We start from the raw sequence: 23513 nt of genomic DNA on the forward strand, positions 1-23513 counted from the left end.
GCCCCAACCCGCACCCTACCCCCGCTCCTTCCTCTGGCCCTGTCATCTCCTCTGGCATCTTTAACCATCAGACTCAGGCATTCATAACTTCAGGCCAACGCTCGACGTCATCCTCCCCCGCAGACCTCCCAACTCGTGCACATCAACACAGCTCCTATTCCTGCTGCAAAGAAACCCAGCATATCCACTTCCTTTGTGAAACTTGCTAGCTCTAATAACTGTATGCTGCGAGCTGCTTTCCCCCAGAGTATACAAAAGAGTATTACTTGTGCTGTACTCTTTCCTGTCCCTATTACCTCTAGGGCCTTATATTGTTTGTTCTGGAAGAACATGATTTGATTACTGTCAGATGATTTCTGTTCCTTGTAAAGCACTTATTGGTGTTACCGTGGGGTATTGCATAAATAATACAAATCTCACAATGCCTCTCTGATGAGAGGGCTTAAACCCAACCAGCCTGTCCAAAAGCACCCTGAGTTTTGCCTCAGTGATGCCTGGAAGAAAATCATATCTGTCAAGAAAAGGGAGAAGATTAATGTACAGAATGGAAGCTGTGATGTTTCTATTGTCCTCAACAAATAATTTACACCAAAAAAAAATGTATCTAAATGAAAAAGAAATTCAATGGGGATTATAGATAGCTCATTATAACTTCTCTACAGCTATGGAAACATTTTTCAAGGACACACCCAATGTCATCATATGCAACAACAATTTGCATTGCCACCTTTGAACCTTTGCTCATGCAAGTTTCACTTAGCAGAGATACTAATGTACTTCATTTTTGGTGAAAATCCTCACTACAGACCCTAGAGGATTAATTTCAAATAAGGCCTGTGTTTTTAAATACATAGGCAGGTATGAAAAATGATAAACTAGTATATATGTCTCTAAGAGCATGATTGAAATGATCGTTGCTTAATCCTAAGTTTTCTTCTTAACAAGAAAAAAAGACTTGAACACCTATCATTTATTTAAATGCACTTGATATTTTCACCAAATTTAGAAGTTGAATATCAAAGAAAGATGTGTTCCTGCTTTGCATTTCATTTCCCTTAAATGGTGAAAAAAAAAAGCCCTGATATTCAACATCCAAGTTTCATTTTCAACAAGAATCAGAAAACTGTCAAAGACAAACTGTTTTCCATCATACAAACGACTTGATCACAGATAATAAAATTGCACAAACCTCAAAGCCTAAATAACCATGTAAATGGGTTCTATGTTTTTTGAGACAGATGGTGGATCACAACAGTGATGGATTATGAAGTCCAAAAAGATTGTCCTCCAGAATGCAACAAAAAATGATTGGAGAAGTAGATTTAAAATGTAGTTAAAGTGGAACCAAAAGAAGAAAATTCACATCAATTTTTAAGAGATCAAGAAGACAGAAACCAAACAGATAGATTGTATTAGAGTCATTCTGGGAAGAAAACTATTTTGAATTGAAACATTATGTATATATTAACTGAAGAAAATTGGAATGTGTTTCAATAGGATGAGTAATGTTATCAGCTTCATTCCACGTCATGTCCAAGGTTGTAGAAAACTGCAGCCCTTTACGTCTATCAACCACCTTATCACTTGCCTCCAGCCCAGAGGTGTGCCCACCAAGCCTGGTCATTGTTGGGAACTCAGTCTCCTGTATCTATCTCTTAGCTGCATAATATGAGAATGAATAGGAACTATTATGGAAGAGAATTAAGGTCTAATTAGTGAGATCTTGCATTTCAGTAGGACTCAAAGGAACCCGGATTAAAGTATAGACTACCTTATCTAGGTAAGGATCAACAGTCATTGTTTGTCAAAAGGCCAATAATAAATGAACTCTAGGAAGGCTTGGGCAAACAGGGTGTAGCGAAAAATCAGAAGTGCCAATTTCAACAACGACTCCTTTGATCTCTATTCCTGGGTCATTTAGCTCTATTGTTTTATATGTGTATTTAGACACACACACCTATCACCTGCTCCTGCATACGTCCCCAGCCTCATCACCCACTCTTTTCCTCTTTCTCTACACTTCAGCTCAGCTAGCTTTCTCTCAGGTGAGTCATGCTCCTTCCTGACCAGAGCCTTCACACCTGCTCCTCCCTTTGCCCTGGCCCTCCTTCCCGTTAACCAGGGTAACTTCTACTCAGGCTTTAAGTCTCCTTTAAATGTCATTTCCCCTACTACAGCTTCACAGAAACTTCTGGATTTCCTTCAATACATTTATCATGGTTGTGGTTAATGATGACGTCTGTATCTTGGGTAAACGACAAACTCCTGGAGAAGAGGCATCTGAACTTTTTTTGTACACACCATATTCCTAGTGCCTAGTATAGCACCTGGCCCATAGGAATAGCTCAATGAATGTTAGTTGAATGAAAGAAAGAAAGAAGGATTCTCTTGGTGAACAGGGTGTTATCTGAACACTTCAAAAATCCTGCTGCTGCAAATGCGATGACCAATGCCTTGGGGTCCAAAAAGAAGGCCTCTTTTTGATACATAAAAGATTTAGATGCAAACTTCAAAAATTTCCATGTGGATATTTTGGTGACCAGGAAAATAAGGGATGCCTGGAATCTAGGAGTAGGTGGGAGTTAGAAGATGCCTCTGACCTGGTCTTCCCAGAGAGGAAAGTGACTGGCCCCATTAATCTTTAGTGGTGTGCAATGCAGACTTCATAGACCATGGCAGGGAGAGATCCCCCAACACACAGACGATGACCAAGAGGCAAATGACAGAGCGTCTTTGTGAGACCTGGTGCGATTTCACGGAGACCTGGAGCATATTATAATCTACTTCAACATAAGATTTGTTGCTTATTAACCTAATGCAGTGTAGTCATAGTACTTAAGAGAGGAGCCCCTGGTCTTGGGAGTAGGATGATTTCAAGAAAGGTCATCAAAGTGGGTCTGGACCAGTGGAAGGTCTAAGTAACACCCAGAGACTAAGAGGGAAAATGTTACTATTGTCAATGTGCACTGCTGATTTGCTGTATGTTACACATTATGAAAGATTAGCTCACTATCAGACAGTCCTGCCCCAAAGTGTATTTCTGAGTCGGCATAGTATTAACATTCATGCATGCTTTCATTTTTGTTCCACAGACCACCAACAAATTTGGGAAATATTGCATCAAAGCCCCTTCTTAGAGAGTCACAGTGTGCATAGCACCCTGACGGGAAGTCCTACACTAAAGAAGTCTTCAACTCATTTGACCATGAAAACTTATTTTTCAGAAAACGTTTATGTGTCAATCAAGATAGTCTTAGTAAGGCTGCTGTGTCAAACAAGCTCTAACTCTTAGTGGCTTAAAATAACATGGTTTATTTCTCTCTCATGTCACATATCTTCTGTTGACTGGAGATCCTGTGCCATGTGCTCCTCATTCTGGGATCTAAGGTGTCAGAGCAGTCACCATCTAAGCATTTCTGGCTGCTCTAGCAGAGAGGTGAGCTCCAGATATTTTCACAGTGAAATGTTCTAGACTGAAAGTGACACTTGGAATTTTGGCTCATAACTCATTGGCCAGAACTAGTCACATGGCCCCACCCAACCACAAGGGGCTAAGGAGGTACTATCCTATCACGTGCCTAGAAAGAAGACAGCCAGAAATATTCAGTCAACAGCACTGACAACTAAACCTGTTCACCTGACTGAATGCCCATGGTGACTGAAGTACAGTTGGAAACCACTGCTATTCATGTCTTTAAAAGTAAGGATTGATAATAATTACTATTCAAGAGTGTTAAGCACCTATGCTAAAGTGACATGACCATACATACTTAATTAGGAATAAGAAATGGAAGGTTGATTTTTTTTCACATTTATCTGGGGGGAGAAAGAGTGACACAAAAGCAATTCTTTTGGAAGATTTTATGAAAACAATTTCTTTTCACTTAAAGTCTCCAGTGGAATTCCCAAAACAGATAACAAAATCATTTTCCAGCCAATTCTTCATTGCTTCTCTCAAACACAAATGCCATATAACAGAAAGCATGGATAATTCCACAACATGGCCTATTTCTAGTCTACCACAGAGAGGTATACTGTAAATGCCATTTACAACATTGTCTTCACAGACGTGCAGAGTTAATGCTATCATGAGGTAAATCCCATAGTAATAGCAATAAAGTTGGAAGAGAATCCTTCTAAACAAAAAAGTATATTTTGTACTACTATCATAACCTCTGAAAATTAATTTCTGATGAAGTCTCCCAAATCAAATTATCTAATGCCTTGGTATCTCGTTTGATAATTGGCCATAACCGTGTCACATAGTGACATTGCACAAAAAGGCAGGGATGATGTTCAGAAATAAGTACTGCGGTTTTGAGATGCTATCACCTGTGTACTGAGCACAATGAAGGTACTCATCAGTGGTCATTCAAAAGTCCTTAATTCACTGTTTCTGTGAGAAATAGAGGGCATATTAAATTCATGTCATTTACTCAGCCACCTCCAAGTTCCTCTCCAGTTCTTCCTTACATATTTCCTATATGCAATCATAATTAAATTACCTACTAGATGCAAAACGCTTGAGCAATTCTTGGCACACAGTAGTCACTGACTAAGTATTGGTTGTTATCATTGTTATCACATGCCTGTAAGATTCTACAGTAGGATTTGCTTTAGCAAGCACAATCCAGTGTTCCCAGGGGGAGGAAGTCTGACATGCAAGGCATCTTCTATATTACATCTTTCTTCTTTGGGACAAAACAGGCAAATCCCCCTAGAAGTGATCAAAGTGATCAAAAATGTGTTTAGAAGATTTTGTGTGTGTGTTCCTCTAGATAAATGTTACCTGAAGTGATAATGAAATGATAAATGTTGAGAACAAGTTAAAAATAATTTTTGATAACTCCACCACAAAGGTGCGCTGATGAAAGCAGCCCCCTCTGATACTGCATTACCTTCAGACTGTGTAAATTACTGGCAATATTATTAAAGCATTTCACTATATATTTTATTTTTATAATAACGAATCTAATACACTCTAATCTCCTTTGGTTTGTTATATGTCATCCATACATCATTCGTTCCATTCACTTAAAACATCTTCTTCATGTGCAGGTATTTCTGCTGGTGATTGGTCAAGAGAAGTTGAATCTTTGTATCTCACTGAACTCAGCTCAGACTGTACCTCAGTTGTTGAGGCTTTTGGCCCCCAGAAAGACTTGACTGCTGCCCTGGAAGAGAAAACAAAACCAAATTTTGTTATGAAATTAAAACTAAAACCAAATAGATTTATATTTAATTTTCTATCTATAGAAGTGCCTCCTTAGTCATGATTTATTTTTGGTTTGTGGTGCATCAGCTGCATTGTGACAGTAGATGGGCCCTCAGAGTGCCAGGGTGTAACACTCATGTAGGTATTAGAAATATTCTCATATAAAGGAATTCGTAGGTCACAATGACCAAGTTGTAGAGTTGTGGGAACTACACCTGGACAACACAAATATTCAACAAACTTCTTTTTTTAGAGATGTAATTACCATGTAACTATATATGTTACTACCATGTTACTACATATGTAACTATGTAAAATTGTAAAAATTGCATTTCAAAGCTCTCTCACGGGCTGGGGGAGCAAGTCATGAGATTAGGAGGTTGAACCAGGGTGGTCACAGGAGCAACGAAGGGAGGTGGACAGTGTCAAGACACGTGTGAGACGCAGCGTGGACAGGGCTTTGGATTCATGGGACAAGGAAGGGGCAGACGAGGAGGATGTCAATCAAGGGTGATGACTCAGTTTCAGTCCTTCACCTACCAGTTTATAATTATGAAGATCAGGACAAAGATCACGAATATACACATAATAACTCCTATGGTCAGCACAAAAACTAGGACTGCATCGGTGTCTGGTCGGAGCGATCTTTTCATCTGCATTTCTAGAGAAAAAACACATACCTGATGATTATAACTACTGGAGAAAACAAAGGAAATGAATATCTAAATGGAAACTGTATATCTGAAAAACAACTCTAGAAAAATACAGAAAGAACTAGTGGGAAAAAAGCTATTAATGAACTTGCTCTGCAGGTTTGAAATGTCCTTTTCAAACATGCAGAAAAGTTGAAAGAATCTGACAATGAACATCCTGTATCCCCACCACCTAGGTACCACCATCAACATTTTACTAACCATCTATCCATCCTTCTCTTAATCCATTGGTCTATCTTATATTTTGATGCATTTCAACATAATTTGCTGATGTCTGCACACTTCCTGCAATATTCTTCAACAGGCATATCATTAACTAGAGTTCAGTATTTGTTTATACTTTTCCTTCTGAGTAAAATGTACAGAGAATGAATTGCACAAAGATCTTAAATGTAAATTTGTTTAGTTTTAGCAAATGCAAACACACATATGTAATCCAAACTCCTTTCAAGACAGAATCTTCCTGCCCCCAGAAAGTTCCCCCGAGCCCCTCCCGGTTCATCCCTGCCCCATCCTCCAGAGGCAACCACTGCCCTGATTCTCTTTTCTACCATTGATTAGTTCTGCCTGTTCTAGAACTTCATAGGAATGGAAACATACATTGTGTATTCTTCTGTGTAAGGCTTTTTCACTCAGCAGAACGTTTTAGAGATTCATCCATACTTTTGCATGTAACAATAGTTTTTTTCTTTTTTATTACTGAGTAGTATTCCTCAATTTGTTTATTCATTATCCTACTGATGGACACCTAGCCTATTCCAGTTTGGGGTTATTATAAATAAATTGATATGAACATTCTTGTACAAGTCATTTTGTGAACACACATTTTCATTTCTCTTGGACAAATACTAAGAGCGGAACTGCCAGGTCATAGGGTAGAAGTATGCTTAGTTTCCCAAGAAACTGCAAGATCTTTTCCCAAAGTGAGTGTACTGGTTGTACGTGTTCTGTGAGTTTTTTCTCCAAGCCTTTGGCATGCCTATTCATTTTTCTAATGATTTCTTTTAATGAACTGAAGTTTTGAATTCTGATGAAGCCTAATTTATCAATTTTTTCTTTTATGGTGATTGTTTTTTGAGTCGTGTCTAAGAGACTCTTGCCTACTACTGAATCATGCAGATATTCTCCTACGTTTCCTTTTTAAAGCTTTACGGTTTTAGCTTTTACATTTAGAACTGCAATACGCCTTTAATTTTCTTATATTTTGTAAGGTAGGAGTTTAAGCTCATTCTTTTTCATACAAATTATCCACACACCATTTTTAAATCAGGCATTCTCTCCCATAACTTTCTGCTCTTCTTGCAAATAAGGCTAATAAAGAGACAAAGCCAGTCTACCATATGTGTTACAACATTGCTACATTATAAATTGGTGAAAAGCCAATTTACATCAAGTATTACTTACTTTGTGAATTATATAGTTTTCTTGTGGCTCTTCCTGGTCCCTAAATCATAGAATCATAAAAGATTCATGTATGGAAGGACCAGAGAGATTATCTGATGCGACTATTGAATTACACAGAGGAGTAAACCAACATTCGAGGAGGTTTAATGATTTGTGCAGGCTATGTTTTATGTATTTTAATATTTTAATTTTGGTAAGTATCACTCTATCAGAAGTCATCTTCTGCGTGGGCAATCTCAATTGCTTATTTGTCTGGATTTTCTTCCTACTCTTTAAACACCATGGAGTATAATTTTCCATTTTCCTCAGTAATTCTAGAGCTATAAACCCAATTTAGTGACCTCACTAAATATTCCAAATATAACAGAAAAATCACATCATATTTATATTCCAGTATTGTTGGATTTTAAAAATCTTTTTATTTTCAAAATTAGATTTATAGAAGAAGTGGGATTTTTTTTTTTTTTAAAGATTTTATTTTTTCCTTTTTCTCCCCAAAGCCCCCTGGTACATAGTTGTATATTCTTCGTTGTGGGTCCTTCTGATTGTGGCATGTGGGACGCTGCCTCAGCGTGGCCTGATGAGCAGTGCCATGTCTGCGCCCAGGACTCGAACCAACGAAACACTGGGCCGCCTGCAGCGGAGCGCACAGACTTAACCACTCGGCCACGGGGCCAGCCCCAAGAAGTGGGATTTTTTAAGCTCAAATAAAAGACTCTTTTTAGGATTAAAACCTGAGAAGAAGACATGCAAAATTCCTTTCCATTTATCTACTACTCTGTGATACCAGCCAAGAGGGTGAAGAATGAGGGGTATGAAGATTTCAACAGTAGTTTTCTTGCAAGGGTCACTTAGAATACTTTTATATCTAACTAAAAAAAAAAATAGGCTGTATTTCTCGTTGAAATTTTCTAATGAAAAACAGGCTGATTTTCAATGCTCTCACTTTTTAGAAAAACTAAGCTTAAGTTTGTATGAGTTTCCTCTGGCTACCATAACACAGCACCACAAATTGGGTGACTTGAAAACAATGGAAATTTATTATCTCACAGTTCTGGGGGCTAAAGTTCTGGACACAAGGTGTTGGAAAAGCCGTGCTCTCTCCAAGGCTAGGGGGAGAATCCTTCCTTTCCTCCTGCAGCTTCTGGTGGCCCAGATGTTCCTCGGCTTGTGGCAGCGTAACTCTAACCTCTGTCTCCATTTTCACATGGGTGTCTTGGCCCTGTGTCTTTGTGTCTTCACAGGGTGTTCTTCTTCTCTCTCTCTCTCTCTCTCTCTCTGTCTCTGTCCAAATTTCCCTCTTCTTATAAGGATACCACTCATTGGATTACAGGCCCTCATCTTAACCAAACTCATTACATCTGCAAGGACCCTATTTCCAAATACAGTCACATGCTGAGGTTCTGGGAGTTAAGACTCGAAAGTATCTTTTTAGGGAGACCCAATTCATTCCAAAACAACGCCTAATTAGTGCCTAATTAACAATGCCTAACTTACATGCCTAAACAATGCCTAAAAAACAATGCCTAATTATTATAAAGACAACTATTGTGGAGGTGAAAAATCTGATGTATAAGGGAATGGGTGGGGAATTTTCATTAACTAAACCATATTTACCCTAAAAATATTTCAACAATGCATTCATTTCAAGCCAGCACCATATTGTGTGGACATTTAGAGCCAAAACATTTGTTTAATGTCTAAAGAGTCAAAAGGGTCTGTCGTATTGGTGTACCCAACTGTCATTTTAAAAAGAAACTAATAGATACCAGTGTTCTGAAAACATTTTGTGATTTAACCAGCACGTGTTCCGAGGCGGCAGAGCTACCCCACCAGGCCTGGACGGCTACGAGAGAGAGAAGTCACTTTGTCTCATTTAAGGGCTGACATTTTGGGGTCTGTGTTCTAGCCTTTAGCTTACGCATTATCAAATGCATATCACCTTCTAATCACGGGAAGCGCTAACCACGGAGTAGTCCTAACAAGGACCAGGATGTGCGGACAAGAACGGAGAATGGCCCCCAAATCTTTAATATCCTGAACTAGGACTCATTGAGATATTTTTTAGTTTGGTGATGTTTGGTTCTTTTTTGCCTTTTATAGCACTTCATTGAATTATCCTTTTAGTAACACTTGACATCTCAACATAGGAGTAAGATTATTAGCATTCACCAGAGAGATGTCTTTAAAGACACTACACAAACACACCAAAGAAAATTATAGCTTATTTTAAAAATCACCCCTAAAACACTTAGCTTGTTTCCATTTCAATAAAGGGTTTTATGTTGGATGGTATCTCTAGACTACAGCATGAGTTCTTTACTTAGGATTGAAAAATAACTTCAGGAAATCCATGAACTCCCTTAAAATTACAGGTACCTTTTGGCATGCTTGTATATGTGGGCATTTTTCTGGGAAAAGTCTGCTGATCACTGAATTCTCTAAGGAACTTGTGACCAGACCTGCCACACCTCCAACAACAAAGATGACAACAACAACAAAAATGGTTAAGAGCAACGGAACCAAAGGAAATAATTATTTGGATATAGAAGACATCATCATTTAAATGGAAAGAACATGCATATGGATCCATTTTGCAAGAGAAGCAAGCACGGTTTCTAACATGTAAATTATGTTCAGGACAAAATTTGCGTTTTGTGACACATATCAGACTGCATTATTGTTTCATCAAAAAATATTTTCTTCAAAGGAATAATTTTTAAAGAGACATGTTTTGACATAATGTTTCTTCATTTTATTTATTTTCTGTACCAAAATTTTTGTAAGCATCCATGAGAACTCCATATATTCATTTCACTTTTGTGATAGAAGTAAAAGGAAGAATATAATTCAAGTTAGAGTACTGTTCTGTGCCCATGCCTCAGGAATATACCAGTTTCCCACAGTGAGCCACATCTGACTTGACTTTACGAAAAAGAAATTAAGCACTACCTTATAGATAAGGGCAAATGATCCAAACCAGCGCTTCTCAAAATGTGGTCTCTGGACCAGCAGCACCTGGGAACTTGTTAGAAATGCAAATTCTTGTGCCATCCGCACTCAAGATCTATCTGAATCAGAAGCTCTGGGGGTGGGGCTAGCAATCTCTGGTTCAACAAGGCCTCCAAGTGAGTCTGAGGCTCTTTAAAGTTTGAGAGAGAAGCAAACCAAAACATTGCTGGACACTTACCAGTTGTTGTATAGATTGTGAATTTAATAGATGCTACTATTTCATTATTATCCAAGGTGTCACACTGGAAGGCCAAGGGGCGAGTTTCCCTGTGTACTTCCAGGATTGCTGAATCATTTGGAAGTACAATGGCTTGCTATTTGAAAAGAAAAAAAAACATATCAACATTCTTCATGTAAACTTAAGATCAGGGAACAATTTATTTCCTGTGACAAAAGAGGAGTCACTGTCTCTTATACCAGATCAGTAATTAATTATGCGCACGAACTTTAGAGTCATACCATCCAGACACGGAGTGCCAACCCTACCACCTCCTGTATGTGTGACCCAGGACAAGTTACTCTCTGAATCTCAGTTACTTATCTGTAAAATGGGATTACCTCATAGCATTGTCATGTGGGTTAAAAGAAACTCAAGCACTCAGTGTCTTTCTGGCATTTAATATGCCCTCCATTAATGTTAGCTACAGTTATCATTATACAATTCCTATATATGTATACAAATAAAAACTGCTTCCAAAATAGAATACTTTATACAAAATGGATGTTTTTAAGTTCTGATAATAGTTGACCCTAAGACGTATATAAAGTCAGCCTCATTAAATAACGAAAAATTTTAAATCCCAATAATAATAAAGGTGTATGATTTTAACTTCATTTTTCCAAAGGGCTTTTAAAGAGAAAGTTTTCTGATAGTTATCAAGCACTGGGAAACAAATTTTATCATTCACTAGAAAGCACCAAATTACATACATTCGTTACTCACTTGGTTTGGCCTTAGAAGTTTCCAAACATATTTGAAACGATTTGCAGGAGATATATGAACACATCCCAGACTAACACTTTCAAGGCTTTCTGAAATTGGTTTACCCCCTAAAAAAAAGAAAAATTAAATATATATATACATACCACTGGACACTGTAACTTGCTTTATGCACAATACTACTTTTAAAAGCTACTTCTAATTTTAAAATCAACTATATGCTGGAAGTTATCAAACGTATTAATGAGAGTGTGAGTGTAGCGAGCAGAGAGGAGTGATGGTTACAAAGATAAAGTCACCAAAAGAAGCAGGTAGGAGCCACCATAGCTGTCTGCCCTTCTGCAGAATATACTGTGGGGAAGAGGGCGACCAACTCAGTGATCTATTAGATTAAACTTTGCGATCTATTAATGGCTTCCAATTTACTGGTTAGGGACCCCCATCAGAGATAATGAAATCTCAGAGTAGTGTGATTTGCTATAGAACAGCTCTCAAAGTTCCCAATTTAGGGTTTACCAATCGACTGATAAAATGTCATGACCAAAGAGTCAAAATTATTTCACTGCAGGACAGCCTCGACCACGGACCCTAGTACAATAAGGTTCCAGTGTATTACAGAAAATATATGCTAAATTTTAAACATCACTGAAACGTGAAGCAAAAGCAGAAAGTTACTGAGAGCTATAACCGTCTAGAGAAGTGGCATTTTAAGTTTTATTAAAATTTCCTTTCAGTATATCAACTGATCATCTCCCACCTCTCATGGCATCCTGAGCTTAAGGCTATTTCCCAGAGTAGATGCCTCCCGGCTCAGCCTCCCTCCAATACAGCGCCTACTCACAGCCACAGTCCACTGCCCCCCGGCACTCTTCCACTCGCACGATGCACTTGGACTCTCCTCCAGGGCACCCATTTGTTAATATAACTTCTCTCATACCAATACCTTTGGTAAAAGAAATTGACAAATGTTAAGAAAAACTAATTCCAGAGTTTCTTTACTTTTCCACTTAGGTCTTTTTTGAGACTTTTCGCCTAATTTCAGACATTTTTAGACCCCTCACTTTGAATTAGTTCATAAAAAAGCATTTCCCAAAGTGAGTTACATGAAACACTAGTTCCTCTGGTTGTTACCATAAGAAAAAGGATTCCATGACTGTACACATTTGAAAATGATACATTAAATAAAATTAAAGGGACCGCTGACTATAGAATTTGGGGGCAACTTTTAATATGCTGGTAAATTCTGATGCTATTGCGTGTAAATTTTCATTGATCTAACATGTAAAAATTCTACATTTTAACATCTTTGAAATCAGAACACCTTAGAATTGACAGTATGTCACAAATTGACAATAGTTTTCCTTTTTATAAGTGCATAACATGTGCGTCTTACAGGCAGTAAAGTCTAAGATGTGACGAAATACAGTAGTACACAGGATCTCCCCAAGTTTTTTGACCATGAACTTTTAGGAGGGGGGATTTGGAGCTTCTGGAGGAAATTTGAAAATCACATTTTAACATAATGATGCTTTTTAACATTTAGATTGGTAAAGTCTCTGTATTAAATATAGCAGGACAAACTATTAATGACCAAATTTCCATTTCCAACAAGATACTCTTTAGAATTGCCACATTTTTTAAAAAAAATATTGAGGTCATAATAGTTTATAACATTGTGAAATTTGGATTGTACATTATTGTCAGTCACCATACATATGTGCCCCTTTACCCCTTATGCCTGCCCCCCAACCCCCTTCCCCTCTGGTAACCACTAATCTGTTCTCTTTGTCCATATGCCACACTCTTTTACAACAAGAAATCAAGTCTTTACTAACCGATCTCAGATCTCGACTGAGTTTGCCTTTCATCAGCAGAATTGAGGGAGATGATAAAACGCTGGATCAGTGACACGCTGAACATGTGATAAATGACCTGTGATAAGACTGTGTGGTCGTGGGCTCAGGAATAGGCCATCTTGATTTCCTTGTCTACTAGATTCCCTCTTTCAACCCCTACAAGATGTTAATCAGAAAACCCATTCTCAAGGGCAAGGGAAAGCTGAAGTCTAGAGATGGCTTGCAACGTGGCTTCTCAAACTTCAGAGTCCATGCAAATCGCCTGGAGATTTTACTAACATGCAAATTCTGACTCGGTAGATCTGGACTGGGTCCTGAGACTTGAATTTCTAACAAGCTCCCAGGCGATGCTGATGCAGCTGGTCTGTGGACCAAACTTTGAGAAGTAAGGGAGAGGACTCCACATGAGATAAGGAGATGGAAGGTTAGAAGATGAAATGTCTCTTTTGCTTAAAAGAGATGCCTAGGAATGGCTGCAGGATGGCTCCACTTGTATTTACAAAAGGTCCCTCTTTAGAAGCACAGCCTTATTCTGAAATGCACAAATATTTTCCAAGCAGGTGTTTTATGTATTTATTTATTTAGCCAAATATAGTTCACTGCAATGATGTGTGTAGGTGTGAGATTTTCTGTAAGTCCAAGTAACACAATGTGTTCCAGGAAAAGAAAACTTTTTGACTGCAAAAATATTGTTTGGGAGTTCAATAGAATTTTCACCAAAGCATTTTTTTTTCTCTAAATAGTTATAAATGGAAAAGATTTTAAACTATTTAGAAAATATTTTAGATGTGAAATATTGCCTTTTCTGATTTCTTTTTCTCCTTGGAACTTATCACCATCTGACATTACATGTTTTACATATTATTTCTCTCTTTGCCTCTACTAAAATGTATACTCCTTGAAGGCAGAGAGTTTCCTCTGCCTTGTTTACTGCTGTGTTCCCAGCACCTATAACAATGCCTGGTACATAGTAAGCAAAAATTCCAAAAAAAAAAAAAATTCTCAAAAAATCATTTGTTGAATGAACAAATATATAATTTCTGAAACACATCTTTAAATAATAGAGCTAGACAATATCAATTACTAGCATTGTCATAAAAATAACCTCTACCCATGAAAATTTCTCAAGTAAGCAGAAGAAAGATATAAATCGCAAATGAATAAACACAGGTTTTTACATGGATTCCTCTCATTTTCTGACTCTGACTCACTCAGTTAAGGTAAAAAACTGGTTTAAAAGTATCTCAAGGGACAGAAAGGAGAATAACGGTTGCCAGGAGCTGGAGTCATGGGGGTGGGGCGTTAGTGTTTAATGAGTACGGAGGTTTCAGCCTGGGATAATGGGAAACTTCTGGCGATGGACAGTGGTGATGGTTGATGTGAGCAGGCTAAAAGTCACTGAATTGTACATTTGTACAATTTAAATTTAAACATGGTTAAAATAGTAAAATTTATGTTAGGTATATTTTACCACAATGAAAAAACACTGTCTTAAATAAAAACGATTCAGGTGCAATTTTTGATCAAAAAAAAAAAATTGTTCTCATCTAGATCTGCGTGGATTTTCTGTCTTCTGACTCTCTGGTTTTTGTCTTTCTCTCCCATCACTGTTGTTTTCCAAGGCAGATTCAATTTAGGATAAATTTAATTTCATTGTGAATTATCTATTGTCTCCTCAGCATGTTAGTCTATAGTGGTTCTCAGAATGGTTCTCATAGATGGTCTCCTAGCCGGCAGCATCAGCTTCATTTGTGAACTTGTTTAGAAATACGAATTCTTAGGCCCCTCCCAAGGCCTAGTGAGTTAGAAACTCTGGGGTAGGCCCAGAAATCCGTGTTTTAAGAAGCCTTCAGGCACCTGGGATGAACACAAGTTTGAGAAAGAGTGGTCTATTATAGCATGTGTGGCCCTGAGCCCACCCCCACGTAAGGCATTTTATGTCCAATTTCTATTCATGGAATGTTCTAAATAAGTCACAGTCTTTGAATATTATCTTCCCACAAAGCCAATACTTCTTTTCTCCAAGACATAACATATACATTGGAGAAATGCAGAATTCAGAATAGACTATTATAAAGGAGCAAATTTCTTCATGGATTTGCCAACACAGTATGTGGGAAGACATCTGTGAGAGGCATCGGAAGATCTTTCATCTTCTGAACATCTGTGAGATAAAGTTTTGCTTTGGTGAAGGCAGTTTATGTGCCAAAAAAAATACAGGGAGCTGGCTTAAAATAAGACTTAGAGGTTATGAACTGAAAATATCCTACCTTTTAAAGCAGGCAGTTTGAGTTTTGTGTATAAATTATAGTTATTAGAAATAGAAATCAATGAGCAATGAATGAGAGTACACAAATTACAAATGAAAATTGCCACACTGTTTTTATCTTCCCTCCCCCAGACTTACAATACTTATTTATCTGCTATATGCTACTTACCACATGTAACGGTGCACATGCCAAATTCTACTTCTTTGACTATTGTCTTATTTGAAACTAAACAGAAAGTGCAAAGATACATTATTTAATCATATGCAAACTTTTCTAAGTGAAAAACTCTTAGTCAGGGATGGAGGACATAAGCACTTATCATACGGAAAGCTGACATTTTTTAAGTTTTATTAAATCAGAAAAGCAATGCCCTTCCTAACAGCTGTTATTATTTAAATCGAAAGAAGCCTAAACCTTTAAAGTAATGAATGAAATTAGGAAATAACTTGCAAAGAAGGTTTATATTTAAACTTTGTAGTAACTTCAAAATAATTTTTTTCATCAGTTTAATACATGGTGAGTTAAAGTTCTATAGAAGATCAGAAAAACACAAAAAAGTCTACCAATTGTATGGCCCAATTTCTTCTATTCCCTACTATCTAAAACATTTGAGAGCATCATCACCATCAAAAAGAAGTCTTTATACCAAGTGTTCATTTTATGTTATAGATAGTTTCTACTCATTCTCAGGTTAAGATAGTAAATTACTCCTAATTTACTTTATTTAGCAGGATGATCCAGAAATCTACAAGTACTTGAGCTGCTAAATATTATTGGTTTTAAATCACATAACACGATGTTTCTCTTTTTCTAATCATTCTGAAGTTTGGCATGAATTCCACTAGCTGTAGCATATAACCAATTCTTCTGTAGCATACAACCAATTCTCAGATTAGGACTAAAATCTCAATAGAAAAAATTATTAAATGAGGTGTTAGAAGATAATTTTAAAAAGGCATTGTCTCCTAAGGCAACACTATAACATGGGAAAATGCATCAGAGTTGGAGTCCAAATTGCTTCTTTTCCCACTAATTAGCTGTTCTGAGTTTAGCAAATTACTTAAACTCTGTCAAGCCTAGTTAACCCTTCTACAAAATCTGGAAAGGAAAACTTAGTTCATTTGATTATTGTAAGAATTAAATGAGATAATATGTGTGAAAACATTCTGAAACTTGCTTAGTGCTTTAAACATGCTTAAGCTATCATAACTTCATTCTTACTCATTTTATGCTTATTAATTTTATATAACTCTAAGATTTTTCCTATTTTGATTACTGTAAGACAATATTTTCATAAATACTTCTATTCTATACTTACAAGCACCAAATACAGTGCCTTGAATACATAATGACATGATGTATATATGTTAAGTAAATCAATAATGACTTTGCTAAATAAATTATTTGGATTATCATGCTGATCAATTTTGAACTGACATTTTGCTTGAATTGCTTGGATATTATCTGCTGGCACACGAGTAGGAGAATGAGTACCAGACTACTTTTAAATATAACCTCTTTTCAAAACCATTCAAAAAACAATCAATCAGCTCTACTACTCACTACCCATGCTACTTCAGGAATGTTGCTTAAGTTCTCCTAACTTCAGAAAAAAGAACGACATTTAATCAGATGGTCTCTGAAGCCCCTTTGGGCTTTGAGTATTGAGTACCCATTAGGTCATTCGGTGACTTTCCTTTTTGATGGAAATCCCACAATGGTGGGTCAGGGAAATTATGTGTATCTGGACTTCAGAGTGGTGTTTGTCAAAATTTCCCATTATACACCCATAAGTAAAAAAGGAAAAATATGGTCTGAATGTCAGTAAAGATTTTGTGCAACTTGTCAAGCAGTAAGATCCACTGGTGCTAATTAATCGGTTGGTGTCAACGTGGCAGGAGCGCTATGTCACAGGACTCTGTCCTGTTGAACATTTTTATTAATGACTTTTAAAATATTGCTATCATGCTGACTGAATCCACGGATTCTGCAAAACTAGGAAGGATAGCAAGATTTTGGCAGATAATTCTGGACCTAAAAATGACCGGGTAGAATAATGGGAAAATCTAACAAAATGAAACCTTAGAGAAATAAAAAGTCCTGCATGGAGAGCTGAAAAGTCTACTGTCCCCAAAACACTGTACAGGCCATTTTAACTTGATAGAACAGGTGAAAATGAGTGGAGAGTTCAGTAGCAGTCAAGAGTGTGATGAGGCCTCCCCAAAAATCTACTGGGTCTCAGACTGTGCTGATAAAAGCCTGGCATCGACAGTGATGCAGATAATGATCCTGTTTTTTGTTCTGGCCAGATCCTGGAATGTTCTCTTGAATTCTGGACAGCACACTTTAACTGTTGGTATATACCATCAGAGTTCAATTTTAATTTTTGAGTTTCTTTTTGGAGAGTTGATTTGTAAGGTTGACACTTCATGATTTTTATTTTTCCTAAGAGGTCTTCCAAAGAAAAAGAGAAAATATGGTTACATTTATATAGGATAAAACTCATTTTATAGAATAAAACTCCTTCTATCTTGCACTTATTAGGTTGGTCTCTTTTATAAATCTAAGGGTATAGGTATAGGTAGATAGTTATAGGCATACCCTTAGATTTATAAAAGGCATAAGGGTATATAAAAGGTATAGAGTAAAAAAGGTGTGAGTATAAATATAGTATCTTATTGACTTTCCCTAAACTTTGGAACTTTTATTTCATCATCCACAATGATGTATTTCATTATTACTCACCCATTACTCCGAAATATGTTTTTTAAAAAGTCTAAAATAATGAAATGGAAGAATGGTTAGAATTGCCTAGAAAGATGATGTTACTGTGTCATAAATCATAGCTATGACATCATCCTTTGTTTTCTTATTGCTTATTGCCCAGAGTATTGCATCATCTTTCAGAAAGACATAAGGGAAGTCTGGAGGCGCCTTTCTCGTGGTCTGTTTTCAGCTTTCATTGAACTCAGTGGAGATTTTAGAATTTTTCAGTTTTTGGTCCCTAATGGCAAAGAGAAGAAAATTGACAGAGAAAAACGTCACACAATTATTGGATGAAATCAGAAAATGAACACAGAGAGCTTCAGATGCTAATGATGATGGTGAAATTGATTGCATAAGCAAAATGAGTGAAAGATGATATCTTGGATGAATTTTTCTCTAACTCAAGAATCAATGAATGAACATTATATTTCTAAGGATGACAAGGTATATGATATTCTCATCTAAGCAGTCTCTCAAGAGGAAGGACTTGATCTTGAAATATTTTGTGAAAATAAGTTGGACCATACTATTTTACTAAAAGAATATGGACCGTATTCTTTCCTTTTTTAAGCTGTTTATACACCAAAATTTACTTGATAAGGTTTGTAAATGGACAAATCATGATGGCAGGTGTGTATACAAAGGTGCTTGAAAGAAAACAGAAGATGTGGAAATGAATAAAATTCATTGGACCAATCATTCTAATTGCTGTTTATAAATCTATAACAGAAACATTTTGCAATTATGGAGCAACGAAGATGGCAATCCTTTCTTCAACAAAATAGGTGCCTTCACAGTTTCCAAAAGTATTGTGTTTTGACAATTCAAGTGCAAAAAGAACCAGAGCAATGATAAGCTAGAATCTATGAGATGTACTTGAAATCTGGAATCAGTATTTACAAGATGGATGCGTTCCAGATTCATGCATAACAGCTGGTGGGCATTTAGCTGCATTCAAAGTACTTTGCTCATTTAGGGTATATACATCTCCAAAACTAGGAAACAGAGAATAAAAATGGGGGGGGGGGGGGTTTCACGTTTAAATTCTTATTAAAGTTTCAAATAAGTTGTTTTCACTATCCCTTTATCCTTACTTTTGTAAATTATTTGCAAAATGCCTTAAAAGTAAAAACAGTAAGAGTCCATTGGATAGTAAATGAAGACTGTTTTTACTGGTCCTCTGAGGGTTAAGGGTAGTTTTACCAAATTTTAATAAACATTCTGGAAATTTTCAGATGTCAAGACACCTCAGATTGTTTAAAGATCTGGATTTTCACTCTCCCGAGGAAAAAGCAACTATGCATGAAACTGTATATATAAAATTCCAGGAAGTACACAGACTCCCTGAACTTCACAGGTGAGGAAACTGAGACCCTGAGAGAAGAACTGACTTGTCTACCTTTGGATTTGAATCTAAGGCATTATAACTCCATTGCCTGGGTTTAGCCTAAACTCTATTTAGCATTTTATAGCTAGAACTCTCCCTTGACCAGTTCAATGCTAAAATCGTTAATTCAATTACTTTTAAAACTAGAGTGAAGCGATAGCTATTATGTTTTAGAACATGTTCTTTTCTTCCCTAGTCCTCTTTCTGTGTCACATTTTCAAAGTCAAGGAGCTCTCTGCAATGTAATGTTATCAAGGCGGTCCAAACCTCCAAGCCACCATCAACCTCAGACAGTCAATTTCTTTCTGTCGCTGAGGGTCACTATGTGTCCACAGGAAAGAAAAGCAAGGCTAATACAGCAACTACTCTATATGTATAGGAGACATGAGCCTGCGAAGGGTATTAAAACAATCTCAGCTGGGTCATTTATGGGGGAAGGGAACCATTCTCCTTTAGATGGCTGCAAACCAGCAACTGACCTTTACCTACCAGCGTACGAGTTATTAATCAATAAATACAACATGTACAACAGCTTGTCAAGTTTTATCGCTTAATGAGCCAGCAGAATAAGGCAAACTCATGTGCCAAGCACAGGCTCCTTCTCCCTTGGTTAACACCTGTCATCTAACAAAGCCAGCAGCTGGATCCCTAGATTGGTGTTTTCACGACCACACGGCAGACGTGCTCAAGGATGGGGCTGCCTGAACCTGACCTGGGGCTTCTGGACAGTTCTGTCAGCATATTGGTCTGTCTAGATGTGTCACAGTGAGAGGAATTCTGAAGTCCACTGAGTTACAACCCAAGGGCAAATGTGGAAAAGAGGAAGACCTCAAGCAGTTTGAAACTTAAAGAAACAAACAAACTACAAGGGGGAGGAAAACATAACTGCAAGCAGAAGTCAAAATAATTCCCCTTGGTGGGGCTACTCCACAACTCCTACCCCTTAAAAAGAGAAAAAGCCTATTTTCCTTGTCCAGAGCGATACTTAGCAGCATCGCTGTGGCAATTTCTATAGAATAGTTTGAGCTTATTTGTTGATCTGGCTGTGGCCTTGGAGAACAAGCACATCTTTCTTCAAGGCCATGAGGTGCGTGAAAAATGTATCAAGTCGGGGCTGTTGGCGAGGGAGCTCTACAGACGGTAACGGGGACACTTGTCGCTGTCCGGGCAGGGAGCGGGGCGCGGCCCTCAACAAGTGCCTCCGGGGCCCCGCAGGCGCCTCCCTCACCGTCCGCGTCCGCCTCGGCCTCGGCGTCGTCCTCGCTCTCCTCGTCGCCGTCGCTGTCGCCCTCCTCGTCGCCCTCGCCCTCGCCCTCGCCCTCGCGGCCCAGGCCGGGATCCTGGACGGCCGTGAAGTTGGCCCGGCACACGCCCTGCAGGCCAGCCAGCAGCAGCCAGCCGACCGCCAGCAGCAGCCCCGCCGAGCAGCCCGCGCCGCCGGGCCTCATTGTTCTCGGCCCGACGGCCGCCCACCGAGCAGTCGCAGCGCTCGCCCGCCCCGAGGCGCCTGGAAGAAGGAGCCGCCCGCCTCCGAACCCCGCGCCGCCCCGTGGCAACCTTTGAGGCGTCACGGCTCGTCACGGGCGCGCGGCCGCCGCCCCGGCTCCCGCGCCCTGGAACGCGCGCCGCCGCCGCCGACCCCTGCCGGCCGCATCTGCAGGAGCGCGGGCCCCCCGCCCCCGCCCCCGCCCCCGCCCCCGCCGCCACCCCCGCCGTCGTGGCGCCCCGGCGGTGTTCTGAAGACGTTCGCCCTCCCAGCGCGTCCTCCTCTGCAGGCGGACTCCCTAGACCCTCCAGCGCCGTCATGGCCTTGGTTTCAAACTCCTCATGCAGAATATCTAGAATATGCATGTATCCAGAAGGATTCATCATAGCCTTATTAAGTTTGATGCCCAAACCAGAGCCATATCTGCAGGTGAGGCTTGATTTGTAGAGGATATACGGGCGCCCTTCCTTTCTTTGATCTGAAGAGTTATTGATGGAGCTCAAGCACGTATTCACCTTTTAAGATTTTGTGCAGCGCCCTCAGCTCCACGTGGGGCTTGGTGGAGCTGGGTTAGGAGGTGGGAAGAAAGGAAGGGAGAGGGGAGCAGGCAACTGTTGTCAAGCTAGTCCTTCTCCATGCTGTATTTGGATAGCTGATGCTTTTGGAATCAAATATGGGATTTAGTCTTTGACCCTGTTGATTTCTATCTTCTTGCTTTGGGCCCATTTTAAAAGCCTCATTGAGATTCTTTTGACTCTTGATTCTTTTGTCTTAACGTATTAGATATTTTTCCCAAGTTTGCTTTTGAAAATGTCTCCTTCAGGTCACCAACAAAAATGTTAAAAAGGGCAACGGGCCAAGGATAGAGTCCTAAGTCGTCACGCTCTGACAATGCTCCACTAATCCACACGTTGATTTAACCCAAGAATCAGTTCCCTTTCCAGAAAGGAGTCATGTCTTTTACTAAGGTTGAGTCAGACTGGAAGCAAGAATATCTTAGCATTCCCACTTGAATCAGCAGAAAATCTTAGAGGTGAGGATAGCTCCCCACTGCCTTCTTGAAGGTATTCAGTATCAGTATGTTCAAGTATGTCACAGGAAGAAATGAAATTCGGTAAGTTTCTTCCATTCATGGTGTTAATTTCAAGAAGTCTGCTCAAATTAATTCAAGATTTCTTCTTTAAGAATAGAATCAGAGGCCTTTTGAGTCAAAAAGAAGCTTAGACATCATTTAATACTACAAGCCCCTCAGTTTTAACTGAAGAGGTTAAGAACTGAAGAGATTAAAGGACTCACCCAAAATCATCCAGCAAATTGCAAACAAGATCTCACAACCAGGTCTCCTGAATGCTCATTCAGTGCTTGGTGATTCGCATAATTTAATGTTAACAGTGAAGACCCATTTAGTGAGGTGATTGAGAGTCAAGAGTTCAAGCACTGAAAACAAATTAGGGTTGAAATTTTTGATCTTGTTATTTGATCAGATAGCTACAATGTGATAGTAAGAGAATATTGATGAATAGATGGTTTGATGGATTTACACCTGGAATTTGAAACAAAGCTCTTTTGACTGTGTTTCTACGTGGTATTATCCTGTACTTTGAGGTTTAATGTCTAAATTTCTATGACACATGGGATGAAGAGTAACCTACTACAAAGTGAACCTGAGGCATACACTCTGGTTTTGAGATCGTGTGTATATCCAGCCTCAGAAGACTAAATTATTTGTAGCAAAAAGTGGATTACTTGAAACAAAAGTAGAAATTTTTATTTCAGTTTTTCTCTCACAAAGGCTTCTAGCTTTGAAAATAGGAAAAGACAACTGCTAAAAATGGTCAGTATTAAAGTTCCAATTGGTATTGTTCTCTGGGAATATTTTATATCAACTCAAATACCATAAAGTATTATAACACGGGACGAGATTCTGAGGGAAATTAAAATGGGAAATTTAGAGATGATTTTGAGACACAGAGACCTTTGTTTCCTGGCCAAATGAAAGAGCCAATATTTTTCTTTTTTAAGTGCTGAGAAAAATAAGTAACACATGCTTAAGTTTCAAACACAAACTTTATTTATTTTTTAGATTGGCACCTGAGCTAACATCTGTTGCCAATCTTCTTTTTTTTTCTTCTTCTTCTCCACAAAGCAAAGAATATACATAGTTGTATATTCTAGTTGTGGGTCCCTCTGGTTCTGCTATGTGGGACGCAGCCTCAGTGTGGCCTGATGAGTGGTGTCATGTCTGCGCCCAGGATCCGAACCTGCGAAACCCTGGGCTGCTGCAGCGGAGCGCACTAACTTAACCACTCCTGTGGCTGGCCCCCTCAAACACAAACTTTGAAAAGAAGATCCATGGTATTGCCCCAGGCAACATTGTTGAATCTTTCAAAAGTCAATTTAGGACACGTCTGTTCCTGAAAATAGTATTCTTTTTGGGCAGAGGAAGTCCCGTAAATTCTAAGGT

The 23513-nt window shown here is 38.6% G+C and overlaps 1 protein-coding gene across 2 annotated transcripts; it reads right to left on the minus strand.

Annotated features, from left to right (window-relative positions):
- Nucleotides 1-3897: 3897 nt before the first annotated feature.
- Nucleotides 3898-21208, minus strand: SPACA1 (sperm acrosome associated 1). Of its 2 annotated transcripts, XM_046676754.1 has the most exons (7): nt 20792-21208; nt 15579-15635; nt 12126-12227; nt 11288-11394; nt 10523-10658; nt 5756-5876; nt 3898-5174 (listed from the first exon to the last, which is right to left on the minus strand). In XM_046676754.1, the coding sequence occupies exons 1-7, from the start codon at nt 21009-21011 to the stop codon at nt 5018-5020; spliced, it is 900 nt and encodes a 299-aa protein (XP_046532710.1). In that variant the 5' UTR covers nt 21012-21208; the 3' UTR covers nt 3898-5017. The 2 variants fall into 2 exon arrangements, with proteins under 2 accessions (XP_046532710.1, XP_046532711.1); XM_046676755.1 differs by lacking the exon at nt 15579-15635.
- Between the last annotated feature and the right edge of the window lie 2305 nt (nt 21209-23513).

The sequence above is a fragment of the Equus quagga genome, chromosome 11 (genome assembly GCF_021613505.1).
Source record: "Equus quagga isolate Etosha38 chromosome 11, UCLA_HA_Equagga_1.0, whole genome shotgun sequence".
Taxonomy (NCBI): Eukaryota; Metazoa; Chordata; class Mammalia; order Perissodactyla; family Equidae; genus Equus; species Equus quagga.